This window comes from Callithrix jacchus, chromosome 1 (assembly GCF_049354715.1).
Source record: "Callithrix jacchus isolate 240 chromosome 1, calJac240_pri, whole genome shotgun sequence".
Lineage (NCBI taxonomy): Eukaryota > Metazoa > Chordata > Mammalia > Primates > Cebidae > Callithrix > Callithrix jacchus.
The window spans coordinates 106,669,940-106,690,864 of NC_133502.1; the positions used below are offsets into that span (position 1 = coordinate 106,669,940).

A 20,925-nucleotide genomic window follows, 5' to 3' on the forward strand; every position below is an offset into this window, starting at 1 on the left:
TTGTTTTACTCTTAGTTTTGTAAATTTTGAATAGTAAAGTTTTTTTTAAAAATTCTTTCCATTTCACTTTCAATCAAAGGGACCTACCCACATACAATTAAGATAATTTTTTAAAATTTTGTTTGTGTGTTTATTTTCTTTATAGTTCTGGGGTACATGTGCAGGACAGGCAGTTTTCTTACACAGGTAAATGTGTCTCATGGTAGTTGGCTGCATCTGTCATCCCATCATCTAGGTATTAAACTCAGCATGCATTAGCCATTTTTCCTGATGCTCTCCCTACCACTGCCCTCCCCCAACAAGTGCCAGTCTGTGTTGTTCTCCACCCTGTGTCCACATGGTCTCGTTGTTTGGCTCCCACTTATAAGTGAGAACATGTAATATTTGCTTTTGTGTCCCTGTGTTAGTTTGCTGAGGTTAGTGGCTTCCAGCTTCATCTACGTGTCTGAAAAAGACATGATCTGATTCATTTTCATGGCTGCATGGTGCTTCATGGTGTATATATACCCCACATTTTCTTTATCCAGTATACCATTGATGAGCATTTGGGTTGATTCCATGTCTTTGCTGTTGTGAATAGTGCTGCAGTGAACATACACGTGCATGTATTTTTGTAATAGAATGATTTATATTCATTTGGATATGTAATAGTGATATAAACACCATTATATATAATAATATATAATATACATCATGTAATATATAATATATATTATAGCTGATTAATATATTCTAGCTAATGTACATATAATATAGAATATAGAATATATATTTGGTTTGGATTTGCATTTCTGTATCAGTGATTTTGAGCTTTTAAAAATATATTTGTATATATATTTAAAACATAACATAATGTATGTGTATGTATATAGTATATATGCATATATATTATATGCTTTATATATATGCATATATACACACTATGTATACACATATATTATATACTTTATATATATATATATATACACATATATATATATATACTAAATGTGTATATGTACATAAACTAACTCAAACTGGATCAAAGGTCTAAACATAAGACTTAAAACTATAAAGGTCTTAGAAGAAAGCATAAAGGAAGAGTTTCGTGATTTGGGTTTTGCAGTGATTTGTTGGATCAATGACACCAAAAGCACAGCCAATAAGAGAATAGATTGATTTAATCAAAATAAAAGTGTTTTGTGCATCAAAGGACACTATCAGTAGAGTGAAAAGGCAACTCATGGATTGCAAGAAAATATTTGCAGATCATACTTACATATAAAAGATTAATATTGAGAATATATTTTTAAAATGCCACATTGATACTTACACGCCTACTTGTTTTTACTTCTATTGCATTTGGGTGACGTGTCTTTGCCCAGAGCTTTATTTTGTATCCATATGTTTCTATGTTACATTACCTATTTGTTTACAATAGATGCTTTTGTTTTTTTCAAATACAACTTACAGTCTCTGTTGATAGAATTTTACCTCTATTTGTTGTAATAATGATTTATCTGATTGTATGCCTTCCATTTGATGTTCACTATTTAGCTCTTTTTATTTTCTGCCTTTTCTTTATATATTTTGATTGGATGGATGAAATTTCTGCTCATTGTTTCCATTCTGTACCCCATTTTTTTTTGTTCTTTTCCTAAGATGATTAGGAATATTTTATCATAGGACATTATTAATTTTCTCTTTCATGGCCTGTTGATCACATTGTCACATTGTCCTCTTTTGTAATTATATATATTTTGCAAGAATTATTACTAAACAGTATTTTCCTATTGAAGATTTCTTGTGAGATTCATTTTACATTTATTTGGACTACTTCTTCCGGTATTTCTCTCAAAGATAGAGATACTCTCTGCAAGTGCTTTTATTTCTGAAAATGTCTCTCTCGCCCTGACAGAAGAATGATCTTTTAGTTGCTATTTCTGACATCATTTCGCTTTCAGTACTGCAAATGAAGAGTTTTCTTATTTCCTTCATTCTTTCTCTGAATAGTCTGGTTTTTCACACTTAGAAGTGTTTTCTATTTATAAATTTATCCTATACATTCAATCATTTCCCCAGATTTGTTTATTGATTTAGTTCCTGTTTGCGTGTGTGGAGGAGTTTTTGGCCTAGTTTTGTCAGCGGTGGGAGATGTGTTTGTGTGCTAAGGCCCCAGTGCAGGTACAGGTGTGCCTAGGATTGGGACTCTTAGGATGTCTGATGGAGATACAGGCATAGAGGCCAGTCATGGGGACATGGGATTGATTAGGAGGGAGCCAGGACCATTAGAGTAGAGGAATTGAAGGCTCTCTGATCAGGAATTATAGGATGAATGATTCAGGACTCATGGGCAGCAAGGCATGGGAATCAGTGAATCCGAGATTTCAGTAATGGCTTTGGGAGTAGAGTCACTGGGTAGCAATGAACACTTAGAGCAGATTAAAGAGTGAAAATGAGGAGTTAGGTACCAGGGTTGGTGATAATTTAAAGGGCCTGTGAAATCAGATAGTATGATAATGTAATAATAGAACAGCATGTCCTTTGGATATTTTATAAAATATTTAAGCAATCCACAGTTATTGGATATTTAAATGTTTCTAATTTTTTTTGACAACCACCATGTTGGATAATCTAATCTTTCTTTTTTATTAACCATGTTACGGTAAAACTTTTGCACTTAAATCTTTGTACAATATGTGATGATGGGATGATATTTTAATGTAGCTCTTGAAATACATTTTTGAGTAAGGTACATGGGCACTAACTGATGTATGTGTCCATGGGTGACACTGGCACACTTCCTTCTCCCATCTGTACCTCTGCTTATCTGTTTTCTCAGATCTCTGCCCCTTTGTCTGAAGAGCCAAAAATGACCAAGTCCTTGGTAAGTTCTTATTTGTTCATCTATTTATTTGTTACTTTCTTTTACTTTTAGTGAATTTAGGAGACAGCTAACAATCTCTATAGTAAGATGACAAGACTAGATCAATAAAAACTAGATAAAAACTAGGAGACAGCTAACAATCTCTATAGTAAGATGACAAGACTAGATAAATAAAAACTAGATAAATAAGATTAGAGAAAATGAAGAAGAGACTGTCAACCCCAGGTCAAGTTTAGAATATATGGTCTGACATGGTTATGAACTTTGATCTGTTAAATTGTCTCTGATCTTCCTGAAAGACATAGCAATAATGGAAATTGGATACACGGTTTATATTATTAACAAGTGATTTATCATGGTTCTTGATGTTTGAGAAATTTTTTGAGAGATCTTCAGATGAATAATAACAGAACAGTCTTCGACAGTAACCCTGTTGAAAGTGCACCAACAGGCCAGACTTCGTGGCTCACACCTGTAATCCCAGCACTTTGGGAGGCAAAGGTGGGTGGATCGCCTGAGGTCAGGAGTTCAAGACCAACCTGGCCAACATGGTGAAAAAGCCATCTCCACTAAAAATACAAAATTTAGCTAGGTGTGGTGGCGGGTACCTGTAATTTCAGCTACTCAGAAGGCTGAGGCAGGATAATTGCTTGAATCCGGAAGTTGGAGGTTGCAGTGAGCCGAGATCTTGCCATTGCACTCTAGCCTGGGCGATGAGAAAAACTCTGACTCAAAAAAGAAAAAGAGAGAGAGAGAGAGAGAGGAGGGAAGGAAGGAGCACAAACAGTTTTTCTGTTTTTGTCTTAGAGAAAAGTGCTTCTAACACTTTACTTGCATTTGAATTCAGATTCTGATTTAGGAGATATGGGATGGAATATGAGAATTTTTATTTCTCACTAATTTCCACAGAATATCAGTGCTCCAAAGAGTACTTTCTGAAACAATCTCGTTGAGGTTTAATCATGAATGGGAGTTGAATTTTGTTAAATGCTTTTTTTGTACCAACGGATGTCATCATATGATTTTACTTCTTGAATCTGTTGGTTTGGTAGATTACATTGATTCTTGAATATTGAACGAACCTTGCATCTGTGGAATAAATTCCACTTGATTGTGGTATATACTTTTAAATTATTTATATTTGCTAATATTTTGTTAAGGATTTTTGTATCATATTTATGAAGGGTATCTTTCTTTTTCTCTTTCTTTCTTCTTTTGGTACTATTTCTGGTTTAGGTATCAGGATAACCCTGGCCTCATAAGTTGGAATGTGTTCTTTTATATTGATTATTCTGCCAGAAATTGTGGATAGTTTGTGTTTTCTTTTTCTATACTTTGTCCAATTTTTGTGTCAGGGAAATCATATCCTCACATAATAAACTGGTAAGTATTCCCTTTTCTTCTGTTTTCTGGGGAAAAATTTGTATAGAATTGACGTTAATTGTGTTAATTCTTTTTTTTTTTTTTTGAGATGGAGTTTCGCTCTTGTTACCCAGGCTGGAGTGCAATGGCGTGATCTTGGCTCACCGCAACCTGGGGGAGGAGGTTTAACAATGCAGTGGGAACCTCAGTGTGTCTCCTCCGTGCCCCTCACATTTAGAACAATACAAGAGCTTGAGGAAAACCTCAGCAGTTGAAACTGTGGCGCTTGCCTGTAATCCCAGCTACTCAGGAGGCTGAGGCAGCAGAATTGCCGGAACCCAGGAGGCGGAGGTTGCAGTGAGCCAAGATCGCGCCATTGTACTCCAGCCTGGGTAACAAGAGCGAAACTCCGTGTCAAAAAAAAAAAAAAGAAAAAGAAAAAAAAAATGGAAGAAAGAAAAAAAAGTGCATGCTTTCAGTGTTACCTTAGTTGTTAAACGGACAACTAGTCCATCTCTGCTGGTTGACCAGAGGCCATGACCTGGATGTTTATAACTTTTAGGAGAACTCTATCAAGTTAATTATGACACTTTCAAATTTATTTTTATTTTTGTAATTATGACATTCTTAAATCCCTAATCTTTGAAGTGAATTCCAACATCTTACAAATTGCTTTCTCTTTGTGAGAGTAACAATTTGAAATTGCTCAGTCCTTTGCATGGAATATAGACATGCATTCAGATTTATAGCTCATTGATCCTCCATTTTCTTTTTCTTTTCTTTTCTTTTTTTGAGACGAGTTTCGCTCTTGTTACCCATGCTGGAGTGCAGTGGCGTGATCTCGGCTGACCGCAAACTCCGACTCCTGGGTTCAAGCAATTCTCCTGCCTCAGCCTCCCGAGTAGCTGGGACTACAGGCGCACACCACCATGCCCAGCTGATTTTTGTATTTTTAGTAGAGACGGGGTTTCACCTTGTTGACCAGGATGGTCTCCATCTCTTGACCTCGTGATCCACCCGCCTTGGCCTCCCAAAAGTGCTGGGATTATAGGCGTGAGCCACCGTGCCCAGCCTATTCCTTCATTTGCATTCTCCTGCTTTTTTTTTTTAGATGGAGTTTCGCTCTTATTGCCTAGGCTGGAGTGCAATGGCATGATCTCGGCTCACTGCAACCTCTGCCTCCCAGGTTCAAGTGATTCTCCTGCCTCAGCTTCTGGAGTAGCTGGGATTACAGGCATGTGCCACTACGCCCGGCTAATTTTATTTATTTATTTGTTTGTTTGTTTATTTTTATTTTATTTATTTATTATTTATTTTGTGACGGAGTTTCGCTCTTGTTACCCAGGCTGGAGTGCAATGACGCGATCTAGGCTCACCACAACCCCAGCCTTCTGGGTTCAGGCAATTCTCCTGCCTCAGCCTCCTGAGTAGCTGAGATTACAGGCACGCGCCACCATGCTCAGCTAGTTTTTTGCATTTTTAGTAGAGATGGGGTTTCACCATGTTGACCAGGATGGTCTCCATCTCTTGACCTCGTGGTCCACCCGCCTCAGCCTCCCAAAGTGCTGGGATTACAGGCTTGAGCCACCGCGCCTGGCTAATTTTTTTTTATTTTCACTAGAGATGTTGGTCAGGCTGGTATCGAACTACCGATCTCAGGTGATCCACCTGCCTTGGCCTCCTAAAGTGCTGGGATTACAGGTGTGAGCCACCGCGCCCGCCCAGCCTTTTACTTTTAAGTCTTTACTATTACCGATTTGGTATGGTGTGAGCTAGAGATCCAATGTGTTTTTTTTTTTCCCCCTTGCCTCATGGCTAACCAGTTGTCCCAGCTCCAGATCTGCATTTCCATCACCTGTTACCTCTAAAGCAGTCTCAGTTCAGTACCTGTCAACTTTTACTTCCTCTGGGATCTTTGCACCTAAATTCCCTCTTTCTGGAATATTCTACGTTTAATTCTTTGTGAGCTATGACTCTTTTTTTTTTTTTACACAGGTTTTCTCCATGTTGGTCAGGCTGGTCTTGAACTCCTGACCTCAGGTTATCAGCCTGCCTTGGCCTTCCAAAGTGCTGGGATTACAGGCGTGAGCCGCTGCACCTGGCCTTAGTGGGCTATGACTCTTAAGGCCTATAGGCCAAAGACCACATCTGTAGTAAAAATTATTAGATGTATTTAGCTTGCTGCAGCAAAAGAAACCATACTCCTGAGAATTTTGGGTAGTCTCAGAGTGAGTTGAAAGGGGCCTGAAAGGAGCAGATGAGGGAAGAATGAGGTGGGGCTAATGATATCATTGAAGAATGAAGTCTGCCAAATAAAGGATCTTTATTTTAACAGCCTTGTATGGAAACATTGTTTACATGGTAATGTTCAGGTTCTATTGAAACCATTGCTCAAGTTTTGATAGGAATATCGCAGTCTGATTACCTGCAGGGCTGATTTTCTCAATTCTCATCCTTTGAATTAGAGCTTGGCTTAAATGTTACCTTCTCAGAAACCACTTTTACTTGTTTTTATTTCAGTATTTTTTATAAATTATAAAACTGTTTTTCGAGATGCAGTCTTGCTTTGTCTCATAGGCTGGAGTATAGTGGCGTGATCTCAGCTCACTACAACCTCTGCCTCCAGGGTTCAAGCAATTTTCCTGCCTCAGCCTCCTGAGTAGATGGGATTGCAGGCGTACGCCACCACGCCTGGCTAATCTTTGTATTTTTAGTAGAGATGGGGGTTTCACCATGTTGACCAGGCTGATCTCGAACTCCTGACCTTGTGATCAGCCCATCTCAACCTCCCAAAGTGCTGGGATTACAGGCGTGAGCCACCGTGCCTGGCATATAAATTATAATTATTACTTTGTTGTCTACTTATTTGCCTTTGTCTTCTCCCCTGGAATATACTACTATAAGAATGGTGGAGATGATCCGGCATCATTTCATTTATTGATTATGTACTATCTCTGTCTTACAGGTTGTTTTTCTAATTCTGACTAAACTTCCAAGAGTACTATGAAAGATTATGATGAACTTCTCAAATATTTTGAATTACATGAAACTATTGGTACAGGTAATTTTTATTTTTTATTTTTTTTTTTGAGGCAGTAGATAAATCAACTATTTGAGAGTATAGATCATTGGGTAGGCATGAGCTTCTTAGTGTAACCCATATAGTTTTAAAATTCTTCTACTTACTACAGTAAGATAAAGTGGCACAAGCAGAGAGGAGAGTAGTAGGAGAAGCCCTGTAGGTTACTGCAAGGACTTTGACTTTTATTCTAAATAAAAAATTTATTCTAAATATTTCTTTTATTTCTTGACTTTTATTCTAAATAAAAGTTATTGGAGAGTTTTGAGCTACGGGGTAATCTGACCTTTTTTTTTATAGAGTTGCTCTGGCTGCTGGTAGATAAAAGGTTGGGTGAGGGAGGGTAAGAGCAGAGGCAGAGATATGTTAGGAGGCTATTGCAATAATTCAGGTGTTGATGCTAGAGATGATGGTGGCATGGATGAGGGTGAGGTAGTAAAAACATGAAAGGAGTGGGATTTTATACACTATACACACACACACACACACACACACACACACACCCCTATGTGTGTTTTTTACATTAAGGTATAACATATAGTAAAATATGCAAAGTACATTAATCTCAGTAGAGTTTTACACATGTATATGTATACACATACCCATATATTCCCTGCTCAGATCAAGACGTAAACGATTTCCAGGGAGTACCTGCCTAGTTTCCCCAAAGTAACCATTTATATAGTTTGAAGACAGAGCCAATGGGATTTATTAGGGTGCGAGAGAGAGAGAGAAGGGCTAAGAATGGTTCCAGGATTTTTGGCCTGAGAACCAAGGAAAATGGAGTTGCCCTTTGTTGAAATAAAAAGACCATGGGAGAGACTACTGGGAAGTTCTTTTTGGAAATGTTAATTTGGAGATTTCTTTTAGCTCCCGGAGTGGAGATGTTTATCCAGCTTTTGATCCAGTTTTGAAACATAATTGCTTATCTTCAAAGTTTTAAAACTGAGTGGTCTCAGGAACTTTATATTGTATTCTAGCAGTGTTAATTATAAAGGAGATTTAATTGCAGTGTTAATCATAAAGCAAATTTCTAAAGTGAATTCTGTTTTCTTTTTGATTACAAAGTTAGAGATAATACTATCATGGTAAAAAAATAAAAACCTTGAGCTAGACATTGGGTAAGAGGAAGCAACAGGAAAAAAAAGCCAAAAACTTTCAGGAAAATTTGGCTTGATAGAGTCTTTTAAAATTATTATATATAAAAAGGTGTTTGTGCCTGAGTCCTTGATTGTCTTTTCATAATACATTTTCCTACTTAGGTGCCTTTGCAAAGGTCAAACTTGCCTGCCGTATTTTTACTGGAGAAATGGTAGCTATAAACATCATGGATAAAAACACACTAGGGGTAAGTTTAAATTTATTTTAAAAATATTCTACTTATAGATCAGTTTTGTGAATTAAAACCTGAATTGTTCTAATGTTCTAGTTACTGATCTTAGAATATTATTTTTATAGCTTTTAAAAACATACAGTCTGGGCATGGTGGCTCACGCCTGTAATCCCACCACTTTGGGAGGCCGAAGCAGATCACCTGAGGTCGGGAGGTCAAGACCATCCTGACCAACACAGAGAAACCCTGTGTCTACTAAAAATACAAAATTAACGGGGCGTAGTGGCGCATGCCTGTAATCCCAGCTACTTGGGAGGCTGAGGCAGGAGAATCACTTGAACCTGGGAGGCGGAGATTGCAGTGAGCCAAGATCATGCCATTGCACTCCAGTATCAGCAACAAGAGTGATACTCAGTCTCAAAAAAAAAAACCCAAAAAAAGTATAGATCTGTGGTCAGCCTCTTTAGTAGCTGGGATTACAGGCATGTGCCACCATGCCCAGCTAATTTTTTGTATTTTTAGTAGAGACAGAGTTTCACCATATTGACCAGGATGGTCTCGATCTCTTGACCTCATGATGTACCCGCCTCAGCCTCCCAAAGTGCTGGGATTACAGGCGTGAGCCACTGCACCCAGCCAAAATGTCGTCTTTCTAATACACCCCTAATGGGGTTCTATGGTTTAGTAGATAGAATATGTTAGAATTTGCTCCCAGAGGGAAAGACTCATTCCAGTTTTATATTGTATATTAATTCCCTAGGGCTGTTGGAACAAATTACTACAGACTTGTTTCCTTAAAGCAACAGAAGCTTATTGTCTTACAGTTTTGGAGGTTTGAAGTCTGAAATCAAAACGTGGGCAAGGCTGGTTCCTTCTGGAGGTTCTGCTTCTTTCCTAGTTTCTGGTAGTTCCTGGCAGTCCTTGGCACTCCTTGGTTTACAGATGCACCACTCCCATCTTGGCCTCTGTCTTCAAAGGGTGTTTTCCTCTCTGTGTAGCTGTGTCTCTGTCCGAATTTCTCTCTTCTTAAAAGGCCCCAAGGATTAGACTTAACCCTGATCCAAAAACAGTTCAACCCACAGCACATGGTAGCTTCCAGTGTCTGCTATGTAAATCAAGCAATTTCAAGTTTTAACCTGCCCTTTTTGTCTTGAAAGATGTATTTAGAACTTGTATTATTCAACTTATTTTGTTTTTGTTAGTGTCAGCCAAATAGTATGCAAAAGGCTGATCTCAAACTTCTGACCTCAAGCAATCTGCCCACCTCAGCCTCTCAAAGTGCTTGGGATTACAGGAATGAGCCACTGCGCCCGGCCCTCAAATTTTGTTTTCTCTGAGTTATTTACGTACTTTTCTTCTGTCTCTTGTAGATACCTATGTATATTTTATACATATGTGTATTTTATATGTGTGTTTATGTAGCTTACTGGTTTCTATCACACAAATGGTCACAAATTTTAGTATTACTTTGCATTTTTCTTTTTTCTCATGTAACATTTTATCTTAGAGACCATCTATGCACATTCAGATATTTTAGATGTTTTTGTCTTTATTTCGTATTTCTTTATTTGAAAATATGAAGTAGGCTGTTTGTGTAAAACTTATTGGATGACATTAAAACATTTACTATTGAGGTATAATTTACATACAATAAAATGTACACATTAGGTATGCAGTTTAACAAATGTGTATACTCATGTACCTCCCACCTTCGTCAAAATATAAAACATCTGTTTCCTCAGAAAGTTTTCTCCAGCCCTTATGAAATTTTTCATGTAATCATAACCACCCTACCCTTACCAGCAACTACTTATCTGATATCCATCACTGCAGATTAGTTTAATCTGCTCTAGAATGTGATGTAAATGACTCATACAGTATTCTTTTGATTATTTTTTTGCTTGGCTTTTTTTCCTCAGCATAATACTTTTACAAGTCACTATATCAATCTATACTCTTTTATTAACTTAATACTGGACATTGTTCCATATCAGTTTGTAAAGAGCTTCCTCTTTTTTTTTTTTTTAATTACTGCCTAGAATTCCATTCCATGTCATAGTTTATATAGTATCAGCATTTAGGTCTAAATGCTGGTGTTTCCCACAAATTCATATGTTGAAACTTAATCCCCAGTGTGATAGTACTAAGAGGTGGGGTTGTTTAAGGAGGTGATTAGGTCATGAGAGCAGAGCCCTTATGAATGGGATTAGTGCCCTTATACAAGAGGCTTTTGGGGGCCTATTTGCTCCCTTCTACCACATGAGAATACATAGCATATGCCATCTGTAAGCAACAGGACCTCACTAGACACTGAATCTACTGGCACCTTGATGTTAGACTTCCCAGCCTTCAGAACTGTTAGCAGTACATTTCTGTTGCTTAGAAATGACCCAGCATAAGGTATTTTGTTACAGCAGCCCAAATGGACTAAGACAGCTGTTTCTAGTCTTTTGCTTTTACAAATACTGCTGCTGTAGTAAATGCTTTAAGGTACTTTGTTGTTGTTGTTGTTTGTTTTTTGTTTTTTTTTTTGCTTTTTTTTTAAATTGCATTTTAGGTTTTGGGGTACATGTGCAGAACATGCAAGATAGTTGCATAGGTACACCAATGGTAGTGTGTTCTGCTGCCTTCCTCCCCTTCACCCACATTTGGCATTTCTCCCCAGGCTATCCCTCCCTAGCTCCCCCCACCACTGTCCCTCCCCTATTTCCCCCAATAGACCCCAGTGTGTAGTACTCCCTTCCCTGTGTCCATGTGTTCTCATTTTTCATCACCCACCTATGAGTGAGAATATGCGGTATTTCATTTTCTGTTCTTGTGTCAGTTTGCTGAGAATGATGTTCTCCAGATTCATCCATGTCCCTACAAAGGACACAAACTCATCATTTTTTATTGCTGCATAATATTCCATGGTGTATATGTGCCACATTTTCCCAGTCCAGTCTATCATCGATGGGCATTTGGGTTGGTTCCAGGTCTTTGCTATTGTAAACAGTGCTGCAATGAACATTCGTGTGCATGTGTCCTTATAGTAGAACGATTTATAGTCCTTTGGATATATACCCAGTAATGGGATTGCTGGGTCAAATGGAATTTCTATTTCTAAGGCCTTGAGGAATCACCACACTGTATTCCACAATGGTTGAACTAATTTACACTCCCACCAGCAGTGTAAAGTGTTCCTATTTCTCCACATCCTCTCCAGCATCTGTTGTCTCCAGATTTTTTAATGATCGCCATTCTAACTGGCATGAGATGGTATCTCAATGTGGTTTTGATTTGCATCTCTCTAATGACCAATGATGATGAGCATTTTTTCATATGTTTGTTGGCCTCATGTATGTCTTCTTTTGTAAAGTGTCTGTTCATATCCTTTGCCCATTTGAATGGGCTTGTTTGTTTTTTTCCTGTAAATCTGTTTGAGTTGTTTGTAAATTCTGGATATCAGCCCTTTGTCAGATGGGTAAACTGCAAAAATTTTTTCCCATTCTGTTGATTGCTGATTCATTGTAGTGACTGTTTCTTTTGCTGTGCAGAAGCTGTGGAGTTTGATTAGGTCCCATTTGTCTATTTTGGCTTTTGTTGCCAATGCTTTTGGTGTTTTGGTCATAAAGTCCTTGCCTACTCCTATGTCCTGAATGGTTTTGCCTAGATTTTCTTCTAGGGTTTTTATGGTGCCAGGTCTTATGTTTAAGTCTTTAATCCATCTGGAGTTAATTTTAGTGTAAGGTGTCAGGAAGGGGTCCAGTTTCTGCTTTCTGCACATGGCTAGCCAGTTTGTTTTTTGAGAAAGCGTCTCACTCTGTCACCCAGGCTGGAGTGCAATGGCGTGATCTCGGCTCACTGCAACCTCTGTCTCCCGGGTTCAAGTGATTCTCCTGCCTCAGCCTCCCAAGTAGCGAGATTACAGGTGCCCACCACCACGCTGGCTAATTTTTTGTATTTTTAGTAGAGACAGGGTTTCACCATGTTGGCCAGGCTAGTCTCGAGCTCCTGACCTCAATTGATCCACGTGCCTTGGCCTCCCAAAGTGCTGGGATTACAGGTGTGAGCCACTGTGCCTGGCCAAGGTACTGTTTTTTGATATGAGTAAGTACATCTGTAAAAGCAATAACTAAATGTGCAACTGTGAGGTCAAATATATATGCATTTGTAATTTTAATTGATATTGCTAAAATGAAAACCCAGCTTACAGATAAGTGGGGCTGCCCTGGAAAAGGGATGTGAAGCCTCGAGCTTTGTGCTTCAGTGCCTGTTCTGCAGCCTCTGAGATACCTCTGTAGACCTGGGCTCCTGGTATAGATTGAAAACCACAGGTCTTTGGGATAAGAAACGATAATTATTGCTGGGTTTTAAAATTTCAGGTAATTACACTAAATGAGAGTGCATTAAGGTGAGAATGGGTTTTAATACTTTGCTGTAAAAAGATAAAACCCTGGGTGTGCTTTTTAAAATCACAGTGGTAGTTGGTTTTACTTCTACTTACTGTAATAAAACTGTTGGAGGAAAGAGTTATTGTTCTAATTCATGGAGTCATTATTGACTTTTTTGATCCTGAGAGTGTATTTTCGAATATGCCTTACTCAGTTCCCTTGCTTATAAAGTCAAATTAATAATATCTCTGAGTTAAGTGTACTTTTTAATTTTAAATTTCCATGAAGTGATTTTTGTAAGTTGTAACAATATCTGTGATTCTGTTGCTGTTGAAGTACTGCCCTGGAGGAGAGCTGTTTGACTACATAATTTCCCAGGATCGCCTGTCAGAAGAGGAGACCAGGGTTGTCTTCCGTCAGATAGTATCTGCCGTCGCTTATGTGCACAGCCAGGGCTATGCTCACAGGGACCTCAAACCAGTAAGTGACTGCATCACAGTTAGATGCTTACCTGAGAGTTCAACATCGTTTACCTGTTATTTTTAGGTTTCCAAATGATCTGTTTAGGTATCTGTCTTAGGTTTGCTTGTTTTTGTTGTTGTTGTTCCCATCATAATCTATGACATTTCTTACTTTTACTATTTTTAGTAGAGATGGGGTTTCACCATGTTGGCCAGGCTGGTCTCGAACTCCTGACCTCAGGTGATCCAACTGCCTTGGCCTTCCAAAGTGTTAGGATTACAGACATGAGCCACTACACTTGGCCTTTTTTCCTCTTTCTTTTGACTTTTGGAAGGTGTTTTTCCTTTTTTTTTCTGTTGTCTGGACAGGTGTGCAGTAGTGTAATTTTGTTTTACTGCAGCCTTGACCTCCAGGGCTCAAGTGATCCAACCACCTCAGTCTCTTAAGTAGCTGGGAGGACAGGTGCACACCACTATGTCTAATTTTTTTTTAATTTTTTGAGACAGAGTCTCACTCTGTTGCCTAGGCTGGAGTGCAGTGGCACAATCTCAGCTCACTGCAACCTCCACCTCCCAGGTTCAGGTGATACTCCTGCCTCAGCCCAGCTAGTAGCTGGGATTACAGGCATGCATCACCATGCCCAGCTAATTTTTGTAGTTTTAGTAGAGATGGGGTTTCACCATGTTGGCTAGGCTGGTCTCTACCATGCCTAGCCAGTTTTTTAATTATCTGCAGAGATGGGGTTTCACCATGTTACCCAGGCTGGTCTTGAACTCCTGAGCTCAAGGTGTCCTTTTGCCCTGGCCTCCCAAAGTGCTGGGATTACAGATGTGAGCCACTACTCCTGGCCTTGGTAGGCTTTTTGGATGCATTTATGAGCATTTTGTATATCTGTCAATTGTGTGTGTCTTTATAAATGTCTTTTTTTGTTTTTTTTTGAAACAGGGTCTCACTCTGCTGGAGTGCAGTGTCATGATCAGGGCTCACTGTAGTCTCAACCTCTTGGGCTCAATGTTCCTCCCAACTCAGCCCCCAAAGTAGCTGGGACTACAGGTGTATGCCACCATGCCTAGCTAATTGTTTGTATTTTTATTTTGTTTTATTTATTTATTTTTTTTGGAGACTGAGTCTTGCTCTGTTACTCTGGCTGGAGTGCAGTGGTGTGATCTTGGCTCACTGCAACCTCTGCCTCCTGGGTTCAGGTGATTCTCCTGCCTTAACCTCCCGAGTAGCTGGAATTACAGGTGCTTGCTACCATGCCTGGCTAATTTTTGTATTTTTAGTAGGCATGGGGTTTCACCACGTTGGCCAGGCTGGTCTTAAACTCCTGACTTCAAGTGATCTGCCTGCCTCAGCCTCTCAAAGGGCTGGGATCACAGGTGTGAGCCACCACACCTGGCTGGAAACTATCTTTTTCCATCTGTTTATACTGAACTCGTCAGTTTGAACTCACTCTTTTGGTTTATATTTGCTTTTGGCACAAATTGTGTTTGCTTGTAGTTGACCCTCAGAACACCAAGGAGAAAATGGTTTATGCTAGTGAGTCTTGTGGGGAAGTGATAGAGTGATCAACATTCCTCCTCTTTTCCCTTCTATACATCTTGTCATTTTGTTAATTTCTGGTCATTTTTGGTTTGTTGTACCCATACTTTTTAACAGAGACAACTTCAAATCATTTTTACTCATTTTAATTAATTTATTTATTTAAAAAAAATGAGACCAGGTCGTGCTGTGTTGCCCAGGCTGGTCTTGAACACTGGGTTCAAATGGTCCTCTCATCTCTGCCTCCCAAAGTGCTGGGATTACTGGCATGAGTCACCACACCTGGCCTTAAATCATTTTTAGAAATATCTAGAAGTGGGGTGTGATATAAGGAAGTCAGTATATGGTTATCAAAATATCTTTGTTTTCCCAGGAATATTTGCTCTTTGATGAATATCATAAATTGAAGCTGATTGACGTTGGTCTCTGTGCAAAGCCCAAGGTAAGTGCAGAAATAAGATGCATCTATGTTCTTTGTAAATGTATTTATTTCTTAGTGTGTGATTTGGTCCTAACTTCCACTTAGTCTTTATTGAGCTTGGTTGCCTCCATTGAGAAGAATGTTAAATTTCATTTCTGATATCAGTAGTTTTTGTAAGTTCTCTAGATGATCATAACATGCAATCAAGATTGAGAGTCACTGCCCTACTTCCAGGGTTGGTTCTGCTGAAGACTAGATATACTGTGAGAATTTGCAGTACAGAGGTGACTTGAGGCTGTTAGAGCAGGATTGCTGACTTGACCATGTGCTTGCAGTTTGAGTATATTGCCACTAGATGATGCCTTTGCTTGTTTAGATAAAAGTTGAGAATTTAGTGCAAATCTATTATCCAAATGGTTCTATAACTAACAGTTAGTTACATTTTGAGAAACAATCTCCTTTCCTTTTAAAAGAAGGAAAAAGCCCATATGCACTTCTAAATTTATAACTGTTATGTATTTCCTTAGTTTGCATTCCATGGTTAAGTATTTGTGTTCTCCAGCATAACTACTCTTTGAGGTGACTTTGAACTTTAGCTCTGCTATCTGCAGCAGATCTCCTGTGTGGCTGCCTGTTGGAGGCTTCCTCTGGAGTTCTCTAATCATGGTACTCACAGTCTCTAAAATGAGCTGTCTACACTCATTAAGAATGCTGAATTTGCAGACTTGTCTCAGGTTTTTGTAGTCCCATGACTGTTTCCTGCCTGGATCAGAATTAGCTAGGTACAAAGAGAAGCAGATTTTGCCCCTTTGGCAGAATGTCTGATTTTTTTCTGATTCTTCTCTCCCTCCCTTGGCTCTTCAGAGACTCTCAGTGGAAACTTTTTCCTGGGAACCAAATGCTAGAAGGCAGGAAGGCAGAGTTTTTATTTTTTATTTATTTATTTATTTTTATTGGCAGACATGTAAAGAGAAAACATACTTTGAACAGATAAACTGGTTTAAGTCATAAGTCGTTCTCCACGGGAGGGAGTGGAGAAGGTTTGTGACAGACCCTGTGAGCCTTCATTTAAGGCTGCCACGGATTACCCACACAGACACCATCTAAGAAAGTGGGGTTGCCTGGGAGAGGCCTCAGCCTTCTTCTGAGGAGCGCATTCCTGGGCATGTTGTTTCAGTTGTAAATGACATCTCACAATTTCACAAATCCTTTGCCAGCTGTAAGAACTCTATACAGCTGTTGGACTGTAGCTTTGTTTTCATTATGTCTTGGTATTTCTGTGTTTCTGTGGGAGGGCAGAGGAGGATGAGCAGATTTCTCATTTTAACAGGTCTGGAAACTAAGGGAGTGATTTGTCTTACAACTGCATCTAGAAAACAGATATTCAAGGCACTGTTTTATGTAACATATTGCTTTTTCCCCTCTAAGAAAATAGAAGCTCTTCTGTATTTGTAAAGATTTGATACTGGAGATAAGTTCCAGTAAATAAATTCTTTTTCCCCCTGAAATACTTGGGGATGGAAAGACATTGGTGCTTGGATATATGCTAGGCTGATTATTATGTATATGGGTATTTAGGGAAGTATGAACCTGATTTGACTGAGCTAAGGAGAAAAGGATTTGTTCATGCCAGGTTGTAGTGGTGTTGGGAATCTAGAGAAGCAGAGACCACACGTGCATGCACACATGTACACACAGAGTATTGTGTTGGTTGTAGAAATCCTTTATTATGTGGGGTAGTTCTTCATCTAGCTTCTCTTTGCTAGTGCTCAAAGATATTTATCAGCCAGGCGCACTGACTCATGCCTATAATCCCAGCAGTTTGGGAGGCTGAGGTGGGCAGATCACCTGAGGTTAGGAGTTTGAGACTAGCCTGGACAATGTGGTGAAATTCCATCTCTACCAAAAATACAAAAATTAGTTGGGCATGGTGGCACGCTGGGTGCCTGTAATCCTACCTACTCGGGAGGCTCAGGCAGGAGAATCACTTGAATCCAAGAGGCGCAGGTTGCAGTGAGGTGACATCGCACCATTGTTCCATCCGCGAGACACAGCCTTCTACACAAGTAAATTGCCTTGCTGAGAAAATTCCTTGTCTGAGCAGAAGTTCTTTTCAGCACTGAGGAACAAGCATTTGTTTCTAACACAGACATTTAGTAATATGCCAAAAGTCACACAACTTGTAAGGAAAAAGTTAGGATGTGAATCCAGGTGTTTGGATTTCAGAATTCAAACTCTCAACTACTGCATTATCCTGCCTCCTCCTAAGCAAGGACATGGCCATGTAACTTATGACATATGTGGCCAATGGAAAATTAGTAAATACATGGTGAAAAAATTTCCATTGAAATGCTTATAAGAAGGTATAATTTTTTCATTTATCTGTTTCCTTGATTCATTTTACTAGTCAAGTCTCTTCATAGCTTACTAATTTAAGCCAAAAAAAAAATTATCAGAAGGCAGCTAGTGGAGTTGTCATGAAGGCAGACTTTAGGCTCAAACCCCCTGTGTTTGAATCCTGATGCCACTAATTACAAGCTATGTAACTTTAGGCATATTTCTTAATCTGTGCCTCAATTTACTCCTCTGTAAAATGGAGATAATGACAGTGCATTTCACATTTTTAAAATGAGAATTAACTGAAACAATACATTCTTAAATAATACTTGGCATACGATAACTACTCAATTTATATTAGCTTTTGATCAGGAATCTTTCTTTTTCCCACCTTTCCTGGCTCTGCCTTCTCCCTGTCTCAGGCAGCTACTCTAGTAGTGGCTAAAGGCCACGGAATCCCCGGGCTTACATCCTCTCCTATTTCATTTGCAACAAAATGAGAAAGTCTCCATTGCAAATGGTTCCAGAAAGAATTCTGGGTTTGAGGCTCACTGACTCTTATTGGTCCTCTGACTTAATTATGAAGACAAGGTAGCCATGCTCTGATAAGCCAGGCTTGGGTTGGAGTCAGGCATCTTTGGCGCCTACAGTGGAGGCAGCTCCATGAAGACCATGGTCTGAAAATGGAGGAAGCATCTTTTTCAGAAAATGCAGATGCTGCTCCCAGAAATGGGGGAAATGGATACTGGATTAACACAGTAATATGTGCCTACCATACCCACCTCATCCATTGATCTCATGGTGACATGTAAACACACACAACAAAAAAGAACAAATAGTCGAGGGCATCAAGATATTGGATATAAAATAATAAATACAGAAGTAAGATTAACACAGAAAATGAGTACAGCTAAATAAACATAAAATGCAAAATTGAAACTTTCCAGCAACGTGACTGTAGCATGAAAGATTAAGATAGTTTTGATTTTAAAAAGACTGAAAGGAAATATTCCAACATGCTGACCGCTTTGTAATGTGCCTGGAGGTGAGGGGTGAGTGGGAAGGAGTATCTCTCTTAACATAATGAGGCCAATATTATAACTTAAAAGAAGTAAGGTCAAGATAAGTGAATGGGAAGAATATGATTTTTTCATATATATTTGGTGGGGCTCTTCAGAAGGAAATTCATTTTTTTTCCATAGGAGAATTTTATCCACAGCCTGGAATAGAAGCCCGCCTTTGGATCTCCCCCACGGGTAGAACAGAGCCACCTTTCCCCTCTGTACGGCCTGCAGAAACTGAAAGGGGTGGAGAGGGGAGTTCACAAGATTTGGTAGCTGCCTGGGAAATTGTCCAGACATAAGAACTGACTAAAGGATGGGTAGTAGAATCTTTAGGGAGCAGAAGACAGACTGACGGGGCAGTGGGTAAATAGAGAGGCCTGAGGGAAGCGCTGGGGGAAGCTAGGAGTCAGGAGTGAGGCAGTGACCATAGCTACATAGGCATGAAAATGAGGGGCAAAAGTGACCAGACCACACGATCATCTCTTAACTCTCTGTCCCTATAATTTCTTTTTCTCTATATGAGATATGACTTTTGGAAAATTGCCTAAATTTTTTTCACAAAGAACTATGTATTTCTGCATTCATGTCAAATGTGTGAGCTCAGGTTGAGAAAAGTGGGCCTGATGGGGTCAGGTCTAGGAGACATAATGTTTCCCACCCTCTGCCCCATACCCTACTGGGATTAGCAGCATCCTCACTGTGGACAGCCAGGTGGCAAGGCCTTCCCCAAGAGACTATGACCTAGATACAGAAACAGCAATCACCATGTGTGGGTTTCAAAAGCCTGAGAGATCAAGCTTGAATTCTTTAACGGACCCTCACACTCAGGCCCTGCCTACCTCCAAGGCTTTATTTTTGCTACTCACTTCACTCTGCACCCCTGGGCTCCCAACATTCTTCTAGTTCTCAGGATGGGTAGTGGTGCCCCCTGTCTCCCTGGCTTTGCACAAGTGCTCCTTCTGCCTCATGAACTTGTTTAAGACCCAGTTCCAATGTCACAGTGTTGGTATAGTCATTCTTCCTCAGCATCAATCACTCTACCACCACCCTCTCCCAAGAACAAGTCATTTCCTCTCTGTGCTTCCTCACTTGTCCAGAATGATATATGGCAAAACATTCCTGTGCTGTCACACAGAGCCTGGGCCTCTTCTTTCCTTCTTTATGGGTGTCTCATTCCTGGACCATGAGTTCTGGGAAGTCAGGGAACAAATATTCTTTGTTTTGCCCCTATTATCACCTAGCCCAGTACATGACATATGGTAACCACTTGGTAAAGGTCTGGAGGAGTGAACAGAAGACACATGGATGACAGAGTGAACTTATTCATTAATTAATGAATTAATCCAAAATCCTTTTAGTTATAAAATGCTATGCTACAAATATTCCTATTCCATATGCAATAGCATTGTACATTAGAATATATTCTAAATGCAATATTTAAAGCACTAATAAAGTATACATATACAATATAAAAATGAAAATATAAAAATATATAAACAAAAATAATATAAAATGAATAAAGTATACATATAAAATATAAAAAATATACATGTGTATGTATCTAAAATGCAATGATAATTTTTAAAGGAAAGTTTGCTAATCTTTGTTCTTTTCATATTGAAAGATTTTTTTTATGACAAAATAAGGAATGAAGTTAAGAAAATGAGGAGCTCCAAGTTCTAATGTCTACATTATGACTGGTTTTAAATACCTGCACACAAATCTTTCTATATGTTTCACTAATTACAAGATAACAATAAAGATACCTACTTGCTAGTAATTATGTATGTGCTGGTTTGATTTTTCAAACCAAGAAATAAATATGAAAGAGAGTTGAAAGATATTCATAAAAAGGCACAACTAATATAAGAGAATAAAAAGGTAAGAACTGAAACTTGGCCATTCCCATTCAAGTTCACTGGAAGAAGCATTGATTCATTCATTTATTCAATAAATACTTTTTGAGCTACAAATACTATGTGCAAGGCTTCTAGACACTAGAGATAGGGCACAAATGAACCAAACAAAAACCTCTGCATTGATGGAACTGATATTCTAGAAGCATAAGAGATAATAAACAAATAAA

General features: G+C 39.0%; 1 protein-coding gene across 1 annotated transcript in view; it reads left to right on the forward strand.

The window, feature by feature from the left end:
- Window positions 1–20,276, forward strand: part of LOC118151565 (maternal embryonic leucine zipper kinase-like) — a 34,168-nt gene extending 13,892 nt beyond the window's left edge. The window contains exons 2-7 of the mRNA XM_078367997.1: window positions 2,822–2,866; window positions 7,194–7,289; window positions 8,570–8,655; window positions 13,350–13,493; window positions 15,391–15,459; window positions 18,978–20,276. Coding sequence (XP_078224123.1) covers window positions 7,232–7,289; window positions 8,570–8,655; window positions 13,350–13,493; window positions 15,391–15,459; window positions 18,978–19,004 — 384 coding nt within the window. The 5' untranslated portion in view covers window positions 2,822–2,866; window positions 7,194–7,231 and the 3' untranslated portion in view covers window positions 19,005–20,276. The remainder of the gene's footprint in view (window positions 1–2,821; window positions 2,867–7,193; window positions 7,290–8,569; window positions 8,656–13,349; window positions 13,494–15,390; window positions 15,460–18,977) is intronic.
- The last annotated feature ends 649 nt before the right edge of the window (window positions 20,277–20,925 follow it).